Below are 18753 nucleotides of genomic sequence, written 5' to 3'. Positions count from 1 at the left end.
GTAAAGCAGCAGAAGTCTGCGTGGTGTTTGAACCAAGACCACTCCCTTCTTCACTTCTCTCAGCTCAGTAAGACAGAAACTCTACTCCAGACTGGTAGATCCAAGAACATAGGGCTTTCTCTCTCCCCAGCTCCCAGTAGGAGGGCTATCATCCTGTGAGAGGCAGGATATCAATATTTCTCATCCTGCCCCCAAGCTACGCTGAGGTTATATTCCAGGCAAGTGTGGCTGAGAAGTGGGGGCTCCATTCTTTTACTGGGCACCCAGGCACCGGTCATCCTCGCCACAGCTTAAAGGTGTGAATTCCCTGCCATGTGAAGCAAGTTGAGGATGCCTGGGTCTGCTGCCTTTCCTTCCACAAGTACTCAGCTCCTGTAGTGGGTATGTCACTCAACAAATAGTGGGCACCATTGTCCCTGTCCCCAACATCAGAGCCATACCTCCTGAGCTTTTGCCTGGTAGAGATGGAGAGAGGAGAAGCAGACCAAAGAACAGAGAACTCCTGAATCTCTCCCAAAAGAACCGACTTCATTTGCAAATCAGTGAAAAAGTTCAAGCCTAAGGGTGCTGTCAAAACAGTGGAGTTTTTGGTGATAGGCAATAGGTAGGAGAATAATGGAGTCATTGGATATATAGGCTGATCTATAGACAGTCTAGTTTGGTGAGAAAATGGTGAAAGAGACAGCTGGAAAGAGCCCTTGGATCAGAACAAATCTCAAACATTGCCCACAGAAATTGTCCCTTTAGAAAAGCCCAAACTTGATTAGATCAATGCAGTTTATTCCCGCGGGCATTATAAAACACAATAGAGTAATCAGCTTTGATTAGTGAAGCTCCACAGCTGAGTGTGGTCAGAGAAAGGGACAAAGGGAGCCCTGTCAAAACCACTGTCTTCGAATGGAAACCGGGGGAATACCCAAGGTTATACCATCTTGGGGCAATGTTAGAGGCTTCACACTGGAGGGGGGGCAGAGAGGAGAAGTAGACTTCACTAAAAAATGCCCAACTTTCAACAATAAAAAAATCTCAAGACATGCAAAGAAACAGAAGTATGAGCCATATACTGGGGGAAAAAAGCAGGCAACAGAAACTGCCAGTGAGAGCAATCAGATCCTGGATTTAATAGGCAATGACTTCAAAGTAGCCATTATAAGTATGTTCAAAGAACTCAAGAAAATCATGATTAACAAAATAAAGGAAGGTCTGATGACATTGTCACATCAAATAAAGAATATCAGTAAAGAGACAGAAATTATAAAAAAGAACCAAATGGACATAATGCAGTTAAAAAGTACAAGAGCTGAACTGAAAAATTTGCTCATTAGTGGATTTGAATTGGCAGAAGAAAGAATTAGCAAACTTGAAGATAGATGACTAGAGATTATGCAGTCTGCAAAAAAAAAAAAAGAACGGAGCTTTAGAGAAATGTGGGATACCATTAGTGCCCCATCATACATATAATGCCAGAAGAGGGCAGAAAAGAGCAGAAAAAAATATTTGAAGAAATCATGGCTGAAAATTTCCCAAATTTATTAATGAACAGTAGCCTATACATTCAGGAAGCTCAGCTAATTCCAAATAGGATAAACTCAAAAAGTTCCACAATGAGATGCATCATGGAAAAATGCTGAAGGTCAAAGGCAAGGAGAAAATCTTTAAGGCATCGAGAGAAAGATGACTCACCGCTTACCACAGAACCCCAGATAGGTCAGCAAGTAACTTCTCAGCAGAATTAATGGAGGCCAGCGCAGTGGGGTAACAGTGATCAAAGAAAAAGCTGTCAACCAAGAATCCTCTATTCTGCAAAACTGCTGCCTTTCAAAAGTGAAGATAAAATAAAAGTATTCATCAAGACAGTATGGTACTGGCACAAAAACAGACACATAGATCAATGGAACAGAATAGAGAGCCCAGAAATGGCTCTCTATGGTCAACTAATCTTCAACAAAGCAGAAAAGAATGTCCAATGAAAAAAAGACAGTCTCTTCAACAAATGGTGTTGGGAAAATGGGACAGCCACATACAGAAGAATGAAACTGGACCATTTCCTTACACCACACACAAAAATAGACTCAAAATGGTTGAAAGACCTAAATGTGAGACAAGAGTCCATCGAAATCCTAAAGGAGAACACAGGGAGCAACCTCTTCAACCTCAGCCACAGCAACTTCTTCCTAGAAACATTGCCAAAGGCAAGGGAAGCAAGGGCAAAAATGAACTGTTGGGACTTCATCAAAATACAAAGCTTTTGCACAGCAAAGGAAACAGCCAGCAAAGCCAAAAGGCAACTGACAGAATGGGAGAAGATATTTGCAAATGACAAATCATATAAAGGGCTAGTATCCAGAATCTGTAAAGAACTTATGAAACTCAACACCCAAAGAACAAATGATCCAATCAAGAAATGGACAGAAGACATTTTTCCAAAGAAGACATCCAAATGGCCAACAGGCACATGAAAAAGTGCTCAACATCGCTCAGCATCAGGGAAATCCAAATCAAAACCTCAATGAGATATCACCTCACACCAGTCAGAATGGCTAAAATTAACAAGTCAGGAAACAACAGATGTGGCAGGGATGCGGAGAAAGGGGAACCCTCCTACACTGTTGGTGGAAATGCAAGCTGGTGCAACCACTCTGGAAAACAGTATGGAGGTTCCTCAAAAAGTTGAAAATAGAGCTACCATATGATCCAACAACTGCACTACTGGGTATTTACCCCAAAGATACAAATGTAGGGATCCGAAGGGGTATGTGCACCCCGATGTTTATAGCAGCAGTGTCCGCAATAGCCAAACTGTGGAAAGAGCCAAGATGTCCATCGACAGATGAATGGATAAAGAAGATGTGGTGTATATATACAATGGAATATTATGCAGCCATCAAAAGGAATGAAATCTTGCCATTTGCAATGACGTGGATGGAACTGGAAGGTATTATGCTGAGTGAAATAAGTCAATCAGAGAAAGACATGTATCATATGACCTCACTGATACGAGGAATTCTAAATCTCAGGAAACAAACTGAGGGTTGCTGGAGTGGTGGGGGGTGGGAGGGATGGGGTGGCTGGGTGATAGACATTGGGGAGGGTATGTGCTATGGTGAGCGCTGTGAATTGTGTAAGACTGTTGAATCACAGACCTGTACCTCTGAAACAAGTAATACATTATATGTTAAAAAAAAAGAAAAAAAGAAGAAGATAGCAGGAAGGGAAAATCAAGGGGGGGAAATTGGAGGGGGAGACGAACCATGAGAGACTGGATTCTGCAAAACAAACTGAGGGTTTTAGAGGGGAGGGGGCTAGCCTGGTGATGGGTATTAAAGAGGGCACATACTGAATGGAGCAGTGGGTGTTATACGCAAACAGTGAATCATGGAACAGTACATCAAAAACTAATGATGTAATGTATGGTGATTAACATAACATAATAAAAAAAAAAAAAAGAAAAAGGAAATTCTTCAGAATGAAAGTCAAGTGACCCCACACAGGACAAACAAACAACACCAGTAAGGCAATTATGTAATTGTAAAAGACAGCATAAGTACGTATCTTTATTCTCTTAATGGGCTTAAAAAGCAGTTGTATAAAATGATATATATAAAAAAGTGATATGTACATAATGTATGATTGGGCCCATAGCATAGATATGTAATGTGTTTATCAATATCGGTTCAAAGGAGGTGGTGGGAGCAAAGCGGTATTGGGCTAAGGAAATGACTCCAGATAATAACTCAGACAGACAGGAACAATTATGAGAGAACCAGAAATGATCAATAAGGTTAGTGTCACAAAAGCGAAAATATAGACTTGCTATCCTTCTCTTTTTCTTTAGCTTCTTTGAAAGACATAAAATTATATAAAATAAAAATAACTAGGTATTGCTGGGTTTGTAACATTTGCTAAGGTAATATGTATAAAAATAATAGCACAAAAAAGGGAAAGGGGAATAGAGTTATGTAAGAGTAGTGTTTCTGTATTGCACTGGAATTAAATTCATATAAATCTGAAACTCTGATAAGATGTACATGGTAAGCCTAGAGCAACTCCTAAGAAAATAATTCAAAACCAGTGAAAAATCATTTAAGAAATTAAAATGCTATGTTTTAAAATATGCACGTAATGCAAAACGAAAGCAGTAAAGGAGATGAGAGGAACAAAAAACACAAGACATTTAGAAAACAAAAGGTAAAAGGATGTAAATTCATCTGTATCAACAGTAACAATAGTTGGTAACAATAGTTGTGAAAGGACTGAACAAACTAATCAAAAGTAGAGATCATTGGAACGGATCAAAATGAAAAGATCTAACTATATTCTATATGCAGGAAACACTTTGGATTCATAGATTAAAATAGTAAAAGCAAAGAAAAAATACATCATGGAAGCTATAACCATAGAAAGCTGGAGTAGCTATACTAATATCAGACAAAATAGACATTAGACCAAAAAAATTGTTAACTAGAAATAGTGATGTTTTATAATGATAAAAGGGTCACTATATTTAACAACTGTAAAGGTGCATCTAACAAGAAAAGTACCAAAATATAAGAAAAAAAAAAAAACGGAGAGAAATGAAGGGAGAAAGAGACAGTTCAGTGGTAATAGTTGGAGCATTTTTGGTTTCCACTTAAACATGTAAAGAGCTTGAAAGTCCTCACTCTTACCCTCACAACAAGAAAACAAATCTGAACAGACTGAAAAACAGCTCTTCTTAAGTGCATTAGGGAATTGAAGTCATAGAGCAAACTGCTGCCCCCAAAACTTTATATAGAGCAATTTATCAAATTCAGTGTAAATATTTCTACCAGTATCAGCTCCTGCTCCTGGTAAGCTGTGATTCTCTGAATCTACCCGTCTCTCCACTTTTAATTGATCTAATAGCTTTTTTTTTTTTTTTTTCAAAATCATAATAGCAACAATGTATTTGGTGATTATACCTCATGGATAAGTAAAGTGAATGACAGCAATGAGGACTGGGAGAAAGGAATTGGAAATGCTGGTCTAAGGCACCTGTGCCACCCCTGAAGGAATGTAGTGTTATTTGAGAGTAGACTGGGATTGGTTATAAATGTAACTACGAACTCTGGGGCAACCACTAAACAAAAATGTTGAAGAAGTATATTTGATGTACTAAGAGAGGAGAGAGAATGGAAACAAAATGCTCAATTAAAACCTTTGGAGAGGCGCCTGGGTGGCTCAGTTAGTTAAGCATCCGACTCTTGATCTCAGCTCGGGTGTTGATCTCAGGGTGGTGAGTTCAAGCCCCACATTGGGCTCCACACTGTGTGTGGAGCCTACTTAAACAAAACAAAACCTTTGGAGAAGGCAGACAAAAAGCAGATAATTAGAAAAAAAGAGCAGGAGCAATGAATAGAAAAGTTACATGTATGGTAGATATTAATCCAGCAATATCAGTAATCACTTTATTTTTTTTTTAAGATTTTATTTATTTATTTGAGAGAGAGAATGAGAGAGAGACAGCATGAGATGGGTGAGGGTCAGAGGGAGAAGCAGACTCCCTGCTGAGCAGGGAGCCCGATGCGGGACTCGATCCCGGGACTCCAGGATCATGACCTGAGCCGAAGGCAGTCGCTTAACCAACTGAGCCACCCAGGCGCCCCAGTAATCACTTTAAATGTGAATGATTTACATAAGCCAGTTAAATGACTGAGACTGACAGTGGATAAAAAACAGAGCCCAACTGTTACCCACAAGAAACCTACTTTGAATATGAAGACACAGATAAATTAAAAGTAAAGGGATAAGAAAAATGCTTAGCACAATTCAAAACAAAGCTGTAGTAACTCTATTAATAAATTTCAAACAAAGCAGACTTCAGAATAAGTAGAATTATCAGGAATAAAGAGGAGGGACATTACATAATGACAGACTGGGAATAGAGAGAACTGCTTCAAGTCTGATGAAGGACATCTATGAAAATCCTATAGCATCATACTTAATGGTGAAAGATTAGATGCTTTTCCCCTAAGATTAGCAATGAGACAAGGATGTCCACTCTTGCCACTTCCATTCAACATTGTACTAGAAGTCCTACTGAGAGCAGGAAAACTAAGTAAAAATCATCTAGATTGAAAAGGGGGTAAAACTATCCCCATCTGTAGATGATCTGATCTTGTATATACAAAATCCTAAGCACTCCAATAAAAGGTATTAGAACTAATAAACAAGGTCAGCAAGGTTACAGGATACAAAAACAAGACACAAAAATCAATTGCATTCCTATATACTTTAAATGAAAATCTGAAAATGAAATTAAAATGATTCCATTTACAATAGCATCTTTTAAAAACCCAAGTAGGAATAAATTTAAGAAAAGAGAAATACAAGCTTAAGATCTGAAAACTATCAAACATTATTGAAAGAAATTAGAGAATATATAAATAAATGGAAAAACATTCCATTTCATGGATCAGAAGTAATATTGTTAAGGTAGTGGCACTCCCCAGACTGACCTACAAATACAGTGTAACTCCAGAAGAGCCGAACCAATCTTGAAAAAGAGCAGGGGTGCCCTGGGTGGCCCAGTTGGCTGAGCATCTGACTCTTGGTTTCGGCTCAGGGCATCATCTCAGGATCAGGAGATAAGTCCTACATTGGGCTCCATGCTCAGCAAAGAGTCTGTTTGAGATTCTCTCCCTCTCCCTCTGCCCTTGCATATGCTCTCTCTCTCTCTCAAATAAATAAGTCTTAAAAAAAAAAAAAACAACAACAAAGTTGGAAGACACACTTTCCAATTTCAAAACTTAGTACAAAGCAACTGTAATCAAGACAGTGTGGTACTGGCAGAAAGATAGACCTAGATCAATGGATTAGAATTGAGGGTCCAGAAATAAACCCATATGTCTGTAGTCAACAGACTTTTTTTGACAAGGGTGCCAAAATGGTTCAGTGGTGAGAAAATAGTATTTCAACAAATTATGCCAGGTCAAACGGATATCCACATGCAAAGGAATGAAGTTATACCTTTACTTCACACCATATGCAAAAATTAACTCAATATAGATCATAGACCTAAATGTCTGAGATTAAACTATAAAACTCTTAGAAGAAAGCATGGTAGTAAATCTTCATAACCTTGGATTTGTCAATGAATTCTTAGATACAACACCAAAGGCATAAAGCAGGAGAGAGAGATAAATTAGACTAATCTAAATTAAAAACTCTTGTGCTTCAAAGGACAATCAAGAAAGTAAGAAATAACCCACAGAATGGAAGAATACATTTGCAAATCATTTATATGATAAGGAAGTTATACCTGGAATAAGTAAACTGTTATAATTCAGTAATTAAAAAAAAAAACAAATTTAAAAATAGGCAAAGAATTTGAATAGACATTTCTCCAAAGAATAAAACAAATGGCTAATAAGCACCCTTTGAAAAGGTGCTCAGCGTCATTAGTCATCAGGGAAATGCAAATCAAAACCACAGTGAGATACCACTTCATACTCACTAGGTTGGCTCTTATGGAAAAGCCAGATAATAACAAGTTTTGGCAAAAACATGAAGAAATTAGAACCCTCAGTTACTGCCAGTGGGAATGTAAAATAGTATAGACACTTGGGGAAATAGTCTGGTCATTCCTCAGATGTTTTAAACAGAGTTACTCTGTGACCTAGCAGTGTCTCTCCTAGGTACATACCCAAGATTAATGAAAACACATGTCCACACAGAAACGTGTTTATTCGTGTTTATAGCAGTATTATTCATAGAGCCAAAAGGTAGACTGTCCACCAGCTGACAGATGGATTTTTTTAAATGTGATAGCTCCATACAATGGAATATTATTTGGCCGTAAAAAGGAATTAAGTACTGCTACATGCTACTCAACATGGATGAACCTTGAAAACTTTATTCTATGTGAAAAAAGCCAGTTACAAAAGACCACGTATTATATGATTCCATTTATATGAAATGTCCAGAATATGAAATCTGTAGAGATGGAAAGTAGATTGGGGGTTGCTTTTAGGGTGTATCAGAAAATAAGGAGTGATAGCAAAAGACTATCAGGTTTCTTTGCAAAGTAAAGAAAATACTCTAAAATTGGCTGTAGTGATGGTTCCACAATTCTGTGACTATACTAAAAATCATGGAATTGTACATGTTAAATGGGTGAATTGTATAGAATGTGAACTATATGACACTAAAGCTGTTAATGTAAAGAAAAACTAAAAAAACAAAAACTCAATTTTTAAAAAAGTTCAGTTCACTTAAATAAAGATTGCAAATAGTTTTTCTTTTAAAAAACACCTGTAACACTGATCCATAGCATCCTGGTTCATAATCGCTCCAAATGGAAACAACTCAGATGTCCATCCACCAATGAATGGATAAACAACATGGGGTATATCTATACAGTGGAATATTATTAGGCCTTCAAAAGTAAGTCCTGATACCTTCTACAGCATGGATGAACCTTAAAACATTATGCTAAGTAAAAAGAAGACAGTCACAGAAGAACCACACGGAGGGGTGCCTGGGTGCCTCAGCTGGTAGATAATCCGACTCTTGGTTTTGGCTCAGGTCATGATATCATGATCATGAGATCAAGCCCCACGTCAGGCACCACTCTTAGTGCCCAGTCTGCTTGACATTCTCTTTCCCTCTCTCCCTCTGCCCCTCCCCCCACTCACACGCATTCTCTCTCTCAAATAAAATCTTAAAAAAAAAAAAAAAAGACCACATGGTGTATGGTTCTATTTATTTATAAGACATTTCCAGAAGACTTAAATCCGTAGAGACAAAACAAAGATTAGTGGTTGTCAGGGGCTGGGGGATTAAGAAAGTGGAGAATGATTGTTAATGAGTTTTTTTTGGAGAGGTAATGAAATTGCTCTGAAATTAGTGGTGATGCCTTCTCAACTCTGAATATTCTAAAAACCAGTGAATTGTACACTTTAAAAAATTGGTTTTTATGATATGTGAATTATACCTCAATAAAACTGTTGTAAAATAAAAACCCAATGCTTACTATTAATTCTCTGTGAAGGCTATTTCTTCATATTCTGGTACTTTTTCCACAGAGGAGCTTTTGAAGTTTTTCAAGGAAATGTCTTTTAAGAACCAATTATACTGACTTCAGAACTATATCTAATATGAGGAGTTATTAGTTCAATAAAGACAAGTATGCTACATCTTCTTTATCCACCATCCTCATGCCGTAGAGAACATTACTAAGTACATATTAATTAATTGCACTTCATATGTATCCTGTTTTATTCTGTTATAATGGATTAGAGTTTCTGAATTATTTTTTATTCTTAGACAAAGCACTTTCTCCCCAGCTACTTACATTTAATGTGCCAAAAACAACATAACAAAAATTCAGTAGCATTTGGAACATAGGGAATTTTCTATTTTCCTTCTTGATATTATTCCATTTTTTTTGGAGAAATGCACAATCTTAAATGACTTAGTTAAATATTTAAAGAATACAAATGTTCTTTATGTAACTTTGCTGTCTTTTTTAAAAAGATAGCATCACCAATAGTTGATTTATGTGTGTGTGTGTATATATATGTATATTTGACTAATTTTGAGCAAAGGTAAATTGGTGGTATCTAATTTGTTAGAGAGTGGGAAGAATATGCCTATGAATTTTTAAAAAATCTATCTGCTTATCTGTAAATCAGCTGAATGATTAAAGGCTATCTTTTGTCAGTATGTAACTGCTTGCAGGATCAGGATGATAAAATATTTTTGAATATGGGTTCTTTCTAAGAGACCTATCTTCAAATGTATTTTTTCAGTTATCAGCTTGTAAAAAATACTCAAGCTTTTTATATTTTCTTAAAATGGGAGATAAGGAGATAGATGCACTTCAGTACAAAACAAAAACTCATAACTATTTCATTTTGAAAAATAATTAAAAAGCTGTATAAACTTTAAGAAAACAACATATTTTTCTAAATTAAGAGTGTTCATAAAAATGAGGATCCAGATGGTCAATTCAGACACAGTGTGTAATGCTATAATTTTCCCTCCTAGTTAAAAGGCTGGCCACAGAGAACCTGCAATACATGGTTAAAGCCTGCCAAGTGGGGTCAGAGGGAGAACCTGCCGCCCAGCTGACTTCTGTGTTTAGGTAACTGGAAAATGTGCCAACTGGCAAGGGGACTCTTGCCAGCCATTTGACAGCCAACATGTTTTTTAAATAACTAATTATCCAAAACATAATGTGTTACTACTTGTTATAGTATTTCAATTATTATATTTTTTGGCCATAGTTTTGTTACATTGTGCAGTTTTATTAAAAAAGACAAAAGTGCTAGGGAGGAATATGAGCGAGCTGACTTAAAATCACCTGAGAATTTGGTGATGAAGACTCCTGTGTGTATTGAAGAGAAAAATGGGGGTGTGTGGGTCATGATGACAGGTGCACAGGCCCTCAGAACTGCTAAACATGTTACTCAGGATCCAGAAGTACATGTCACTGGTTTTCTTACCTGCTTTAGATACTGTAGACCCAGAAGGCTTCATTGTATTTCATCCATGAAGCATAGACTCTATAGGAGTAGATGTGGTGTTGGTTCCCAAGAATAATAATGCAACTGGAGTAATGTTTTCTGTGTTTTGGGTTTTGTTGTCATTTCCTGCCTTGCCTCCTCTAGACTCTTGTGCTTTCTGTTAGGGCAGTGTTTTTAAATATGTCTCACGATTTCTATCAGTTCACTTTTATTACGCGTATCTGTGCCCTAGCCCTACTGTGATAAATAACACAGGTCCATTTTCTTCTGTGTTGGATCTTTGATTCCTCACTTTGTTTTCTTATCATTGGCACTTGTCCGTTGGTTACAATTTATTTAAATTATGATCACATGAAATACATAGTGGATTTGTAAGAACTATAAAATCCCCCAAAAAGGAAAAAAAAAAAAAAAAAAAAAAACCTGTAAAACCCTAAGAGGGGAGAAAGGATTTTATACAAATGAAGATTGCCTGTTTGTTATGTACAATTTATTAAGCTAGGTGGCTTTTATTTTGTTGGGGGAGAGAGTGGAAATTGTAGGGTTAAAACATACAATTCTTATTATGAAGGCCTCTTGTGGGTCTAAAATCTCCTATTCAGTTAAGGAATATAAAACTATGTATTATGAATAACTTGCTTTTCTCATAAAAATATTGTTTGATTTATCCAGAAATACGAAGAACTAAGAAATACCTAGGAAACTGGACTCCCTTTTTTTTTTTTTTTAAGATTTTATTTATTTATTCATGAGAGAGAGAGAGAGGCAGAGGGAGAAGCATGCTCCCAAGGAGCAGGGAGCCCGATGTGGGACTCGATCCCAGGACCCTGGGATCATGACCTGAGCCGAAGGCAGACGCTTAACCATCTGAGCCACCCAGGCGCCCTGGACTCCCTTTTTCCACATTCTTCCTGCTAAGATTTTGACATGCAAAGAATAGCAGCGAAGTCCCTGGAACTAGATTTTCCTTCTTATTCGCCCTCCTGGGATTCCAACTCTTCCCTTTCCCTACCAATGCCATCATTCTGGTCACACTGAAATAAGCCATTTCTGTCCTTTATTTTTAAGTGTTGTAAATTGTCTTCATAGGGCATCTGGATTCTTCAGGTAATCTTACGTGAAATGATCTTGTTGAGTTCAGGTTCCAGCTGATCGTCGTCATATAGATACCAGCCCAAGGAACTTCCCCAGAAGTAATCCTGTGTAACTTGATTTACTTTCAGGCATTTTATCCAGGATTATGCTATGAGATACGATTATCAGATTTACAGCATTTTAGAAACAGTAGCAGCATTGGACCAGCAAGTTGTTATCGACTTGCTTTCTACGCTCACTCAGTCTCTGAAGGATTCAGAGCGGAAATGGGGCCTTGGCAGAAATACTGCACAAAGGTATGTTTGGATCATTTGATTACATTCTTTGGGCAATGATTATAAAAATCTAGATTCGTTTTCTGGAGATGGTTTATTTTCCCATTCCTAAAAATTTGGGGTGTGTTCTTTGAATTGATGAATGTTTCCATACTATGACTGACATATCCATTCACATGCTGTTCTTTTCAAAGTGAGCACCTTAGAAAGCTATGTTTTTCAGCAGTTCCACTATTGCTCAAAACACATTCAGTGCTCCTCACTGGGAAGGGGACTTTAGAGCCTCAGGTATCTTGTGTTTTTTTTGTTTTTTGTTTTTATTTGAGACAGAGAGAAAGAGAGAGAGCACATGAGAGGGGGGAGGGTTAGAGGGAGAAGCAGGCTCCCTGCCGAGCAGAGAGCCCGATGCGGGACTCGATCCAGGGACTCTAGGATCATGACCTGAGCCAAAAGCAGTCGCTTAACCAACTGAGCCACCCAGGCGCCCTCAGGTATCTTGTTTTTGTATAAAATCCATGGTGGCAAATCTACCCTTTGAGGGATGTTTGATGTACTGAATCAACTATATCATGTGTATCCAGTGAGTAAGAAGAGTGACCCAATTAGATAATATGGATTTGGGTCAAAAATAGTAGTGGGGCTTTTTTTCATTTTGGGTCAAAAATAGTAGTGGGGCTTACAACCTAATTTCAGATTGTGCTGGTCTGTGTGAAATAATGCAACACCATGGAAATAAACCTGTAGTTCCTAAAGAGGTTGTTTTGGAGGAGTCAGCACTCATGAGAATTCATATATTCCAAGTTTGTTAAAGAATCAAAGTACTTTAATCATATAGTTTGGGTGTGGGTACACATGTGTGTAGACAGACATTCAGGTGTGTAGACAGACTTAATTTGTAAATACTTAAGTGAAAAATTATGGAAAAGTTAATAAATATATCTACCTTCTTTTCTTTTTTCTTAGGGAGGCCTATAGCAAACTTTTATCTCACCTAGGACAAGTTGGACAAGATGAAATGCAAAGACTGGAGAGTGATAACACCTAATATATTTTGTGCTTTGCCCTCTCTATTCATTATAACTATCTAAAGCCACTTTGCACAGCAATGGTATAATGTTCTGTTAAAAATACCTTCTAGGATTTTTTCCCTTACATCCCTGTAAGTATAAAGTATATAAATAAGGAAATAAAAGTTAAATAAGTGTATTATAGGATCTTTGGAAGTTGGCAAAATTGCATTCTCTTTTGAAGAGTTTTTAGTTAAACTGATATAATTTTTTTTTTCTAACTTGGGAGTGTCTCTGTGTATGTCTGTGAAGCAGGTCTGTACTGGGTGATCCAGGGATTTGTCACTATAATGTGACTCTTTGACTTGTGAGTGATTTGTGTTTGTTTTGTTTCTTACAAGTCATGTTTTAATATGTTTTTGGGTTGTTGTGGGGTTTTTTTGTTTGTTTTTGTTTTTTGTTTTTCAAATTATCTGGCTATTCTATGCTGGTTTTTGTGAAAGGGCGGTTCAGAAGATAGGATGTATGTTTGTCATCTTTTGTTAGACCATGTGTGAGGCAAGTTAATAAATACCCAGCACACTTAACTCTGAGGAAAGAGGCTGAGTCTGGCTAAATGAATATACAGATAGTACGTAAAATGTTTTAAAACTTAAGCCAACAGTGGTTCCAACAGTTGCCAGATTTTTTTTTTTCTCTAGTCATCCTTTTTGGAAGTTTATGAAAAGACATATCAGGAGGAGGATAAGTAAGAACTTTTAAGAAAAGACAAATAATATTCTGAAAAATCTTGAGATTACAAAATAACAGAAGAGGACTGAGAAGTCAGCTGATTTAATCTCCTTGCTCTTCAGTTAGAGCCTCTTATAATTTAGCATCTTATATGTATACAGGGAACCAGTTTAGTTCCTTTAGCAGCTCTTGTGTCTCAACTCTTTAAGTAGTTCATCAGATTTTTATTTTACCAGTTGGGCTCTTGTCCTTGACTCCTTTTTGTGGTGAGCATTATTTGGTAAAAGAACTCCAGTCCTAGTGTTGGGAGCCCATGTAGGTCTCAAACCCAGCTCTGCTTTGTAAACTTCAGCAAGTTACTTAACCTTCTTGTTGAGCCTCAGTTTCTCCATGGAGAAAAAAGAATAATATTCCTTTTTCTATTTCACAGTGTTCTGGTAAGAATCAGTAGAATAATGTATGTGAAAATATATTGGTGACATGTGTTCTATTTGAGGCATACAGACATGATTACTAATTATTCATGCACAAACGTAAAGAACACCTCTCAATGTTGTTCCTCTGTCTCTACTATGTCCTAGATAAATGATTCACGGTTTTTGAAATTGTGTCTTACATGTCATGTTTGTTAACTTTGAAATATCTCTTTTCTTCTTGGGACTCTAGTCTTTATCATGCTTCTTCTGGTTCCTTCCTTTTCTGACTCAAGAAGTATCTTTCAACATGAAATATATTACAATCAGTGAACTCTAGTTAATAGTCCTCTAACTTTTATCTGTGAATTCTAAAGAAGTATCTGTTGTTTTTATGACATACAGATAGTCTGTCCCTTCCAACCCCAGGTCAACTGTCATATGTCAACAAATAGAATGAATAAAAGCCTCTTTAAAGGTTATTTAACAGACTTCATAGCAATGAGCTTCTTTTCATTATGATAGTGACTGATTAAACTTAAATCTCTTTGCAAGTTTCAGCAAATGAAGTTTGATCTGTTTAAGGTAATGCTTTTAAAGGAGTTATTTATGTGTATATATGTATATATATATATTTTTTATTTTCTAAGTGGGATTGATAAAATTATCTTTGAGAGTCTCACTCCTTAGAATATGAAATGTTTAAGGCTGAGAAAAGCTGCTTCTGAATCATGCATTGGGATATATATGTGTAGACGCTAAGAATAAACAGTTTGTACTTTAAAAATCAGTAACAAAAATCTGTGACAATACTTATATATGTGTATATACATGTGTGTTTATTTATATGTAAGTAAAATTTTAAAGATGCTGTTTTTTTAATTGAAGAAAAAAAATTGTTTGACTCCGTTCATTTCCAGGAAAATCTTCACGACCCATCACTTATTCCCCTAAATAACCTGTCATCTCTAGGGCCCCTGCTTCTCCCACTGTAATGTCAGCCATTCTCTTTTGCTGAAATCTCAGACTACGTTCTCCTTTCTTCTGTTCTTTGGTCTGACATTTGCATTTTTCTTTATCTTCTCAGCCCTTCCTCAGTGATACTGCTCCTTCCTACATACTGTACTTTGAAAGCACCTTCACGTTCTTTCTTGTCCCCAGTGGTAAGATCTGGCCCTTCACTCGCTCTGTCTTCTAGTAGTGAATTGATAACAACAGTAGGTCATAATTTTATCTCTAAAATCTATCTCTAGTGCTAATTTCTCTCTTAACCCCTCTAGTTGGATCCTCCTGAAATCTCAAGGCAACATGTCGAGCTGCACTTGTCGCCTATTTTAAACTAGCTCCTGCCTTTCTTTTCTACCCAGGGAAGACACTATTTTCCCAAGTCAGTTAGCCTTGAAACTTCAGAAGCAACTTGGATTCTTACTTGTTCCCCACTTTCAGTTGATCACCAGTATGGGCTTTTTGCTTTTCTTTTCACCATCCCGTGCATCCCAACCATCTTTTCTGTTGGGTGCTGTCAATCTCTCTTATCTCTGATCTCCTTTCCTGCAATTTAATCTCACACAGTTCTGACATTAGTGTTCCTAAAATATTACTTTCCTCTTGTTACTTTTCTACTCAAGGACATCCACTTCAGTCAGGAGACTTTCTGCCATCTGACTCTACCTTTTCTGTGCAAACCTAAGCAGGAGACTAGCTGCCTTCGAATATCTGAATGCCATGTTCATTCTACACTCTAAGCCTCATTCAGTTTGCCAGCCTAAAATACCACCCTTTCTCTAGACACCTAACCTTAACACACTGAAAAAGGAAGATACTTAAAATATATTTTAGATACGTGAGTATTCCAGTCAAATAATTTCTGTAAAATATACAGATGGAATGTAAAAGAGATGATTGAAGGACAACAGGGTGATAGAAGGACTTTATTAGACATTCAGATTTGGTTGGTTATGATTTAAATTTTAATTGAACATTTAATTAGGTTTTCATGGGGGAGTAAAAAACATGGAATATGATCTCTGTACAAAAATCATCCAGTATTGAATTCATTTGCATTAGAAGAGTTTCATACTTTAAAACTTTTATATCTTTATCTAAACCTAGCATATTTTTTCTTAAGCATATTTGACTTTTACTACCTGGGCATCTATATATATAAAAAAATATGTATCTGTAGATTGTGTGTTCTTTACCCATTATCTTCTTCCATGCTTCATCACAAATTTTTAAAAGTACTTTCTTCTTAAAGAATTACATGTACTTTAACAGAACCTTTGACAGTTTTTATTTTTACTTCCCCTTTGTTAAGATTATCTGTTATATAAAAACTTGACAAGCTTCTGCAATTGGGAAAAGCCTCTAGGAAACCTGTCTTCCCTAAATCCTATAGACTTTATGTAAACCTTACATTTTCCAAAAACTGATCTCCTGCCTACTCCTTCTAGGGTTAAAAATACTGCCTTGTCAGTCAAGTGTATAGTATGCCAATATAAATACCATGCTTTGCTTAAAACAGTTGGTTTGGGAAGCTAGCAAAGTTAGCGTATTTTTCACATATTTAATAAGATTTGTATTTTGATTCTGTGATAATCTATATTGCTAAGGTTACCAAAGTAAGTACCTCATGATTAGAACTGAAAATATGCTTATTAAAGTTTTTGGTGTGCTAATAGTTATTCAACTTATTGCATTTGTGAATTGTGCTTTCAGAAAAATTCTGGGCGTTATTATATATACATGTTTATAATTATGCCTATAATATATAACTTTTTAATGTATATAATTTACACTGCATCCATGATTATTCCACTTCCTTTATGACAGATTGACTATTTGAAAACCAAAATAAAAGTGAACCATGTTACCTGGAGGAATATTTCTATCTTATTCCTGTTTTTATACTCTGGGGTAAAACAATAGAGAGTTTTTCAGTTATTACAATAGCTGAAAGGGATACAATATACATGTGGTTAAACTGTGAGGAAAATATGAAGCAAAAAAGCAGGAAAAATGTCCTAATCGTAACCTAATAGGTATTTTGTTATGAAGGATCTAAGGAATTTCATTTCACTTTACAAAGACATTGTTTTCGAGATTAAGGTTTTGCTGGCTTTTCCTCCTACACTAAGGAACATTCTGCTATTATCTATGTGGTGCTGTGTCTTCTCTTATAAAGTCAACTCTTGAAGTGCTGTTTAAGGTGTTAGAAGTTTCATGATCTTCCAATGGAAATTCAAATTAGATACAGTCTATAATTTTAAAGAGTAAAAATGGAAGATGAATTACTATAGGATAGCCCACTTAAATGGAAAATATATATTTGAATAGTTTCAATGGAATTTGGTTTATATGACCCAAACATAGCTTTCTAGAATGTTTATTAGCTCTTACTAATTTCAGGAAAATGATCTAATCATAAGTGTTCTGTATTTTATTTTTCCTTGGAGAGGAATGTTGCACTTTGGATTCTATTCTCTGGCTACAGCATAAAAGAGGTTTTCAAAAACTAAAATTTTCTGAGTTCAGTTCTGTAATATTAGTGAGTAACACATTATCACCAAGAAGGGGTTTGCTAATATGCCAATTTGTTTTAAATGAATACTTAGAAATCTATATAGAAAATATCAGTAATCTCAGGCTGCCTTTTCATGATCAGTCAGGCAAGCTTATTTTTAGACCATTTCCCTTTCATTCATTGGATATAGGATTTGGGATTACAAGTGTAATGGTTTTTATAAGGTAAAAACAGCTGGAAGTAAATTCATTTGTCAAGTAGAAATTTTAGTAAATCTGATACTTCTTGCTTAGGTTCTTGTTGAAAGCTATCTCAAATACTGGAGTCATTTTCTTGACTTGGTAAGGCATTTAAAATGTTTAGTTTACATGATTTATACCCTTTAAAGAGATCTTTCTTTGATATCAATGATCAGTATCAATTTGCACTTTCCAGAACTGTAAAATTAAGATTTTTTTGGCTAAATCTCTGGGAGGTTTTTTATTTTTTTCCTTACCCCCGTCTCTCCTCCTGTTCTTTAATCTGAATAACCAGATTATTTGTTTGGAAATTAAAATTTTTAGGTATAACAATGTATAAAGTTAGTGAATTTTGTATTTAGGATTAAAAAGGGTTTATGTTTTTATTCACTTCTGATTACTGAAAGTGGTTCCATGAATAAAATGACAGTTTCCTATAAAATATAGATTGCTGAATAATTAAACTATGCTGAAGGAAAAAAAAGTGTATAGTCTCCCTTTTAGTAAAGGTGACTTAGACCCTAACAAGATTCAGAAAAGGGAAAAACTCATGTTACACTTCTTGAATTTATGTTCAAATGTGATTTTTATTTTATATATATATTTTTTTGCTATAGACAAAGCAAATCCAAAAATCTCACCTATATAAGAATTCTTATGCATTATTAAAAGTTTGTAATAATAAAATATGTATTGGTGGTGGAAAAGAATCCCACAAGTGCTCAAGATTGACATAACCTTTAACAAAGTGGAAAAAACTTTTATTAGAATTACTAAGTCTAGGTTCAGATTTATGTCAGAGCACTTTATGGTGCCAAAATTAGTACCACTAATTTTTCTTGAGCTTAAATGTCATTTTTCACTAAATGAGTTTAAACGAGAGGTTTAAATTATTTGAAGCAAGAATTTGTACAGACTTGGGAATCTTTGGCTTTGGTAAACTCCCCTTTTCCTAATTAGCATATCTTTCACATGCTTTTCA

The 18753-nt window shown here is 35.9% G+C and overlaps 1 protein-coding gene across 5 annotated transcripts in view; it reads left to right on the top strand.

Moving 5' to 3' along the window:
- Nucleotides 1-18358, top strand: part of MMS22L (MMS22 like, DNA repair protein) — a 134476-nt gene extending 116118 nt beyond the window's left edge. For 3 of the 5 annotated variants that reach the window (XM_064597891.1, XM_045867255.3, XM_045867254.3), the window contains 3 exons: nt 10009-10105; nt 11711-11878; nt 12821-18355. In XM_064597891.1, the coding sequence (XP_064453961.1) occupies nt 10009-10105; nt 11711-11878; nt 12821-12902 (347 nt within the window). In that variant the 3' untranslated portion in view covers nt 12903-18355. Of the gene's footprint in view, nt 1-10008; nt 10106-11710; nt 11879-12820 lie in introns of all 5 variants that reach the window. The other 2 variants (XM_064597894.1, XM_064597892.1) reach the window with 2 other exon arrangements.
- Nucleotides 18359-18753: the final 395 nt, after the last annotated feature.

The sequence above is a fragment of the Mirounga angustirostris genome, unplaced genomic scaffold (genome assembly GCF_029215605.1).
Source record: "Mirounga angustirostris isolate CCGP_5_RB_7025 unplaced genomic scaffold, mMirAng1.0.hap1 SCAF_8, whole genome shotgun sequence".
Classification (NCBI taxonomy): Eukaryota; Metazoa; Chordata; class Mammalia; order Carnivora; family Phocidae; genus Mirounga; species Mirounga angustirostris.
This window is presented reverse-complemented; position numbering and strand designations above follow the sequence as displayed.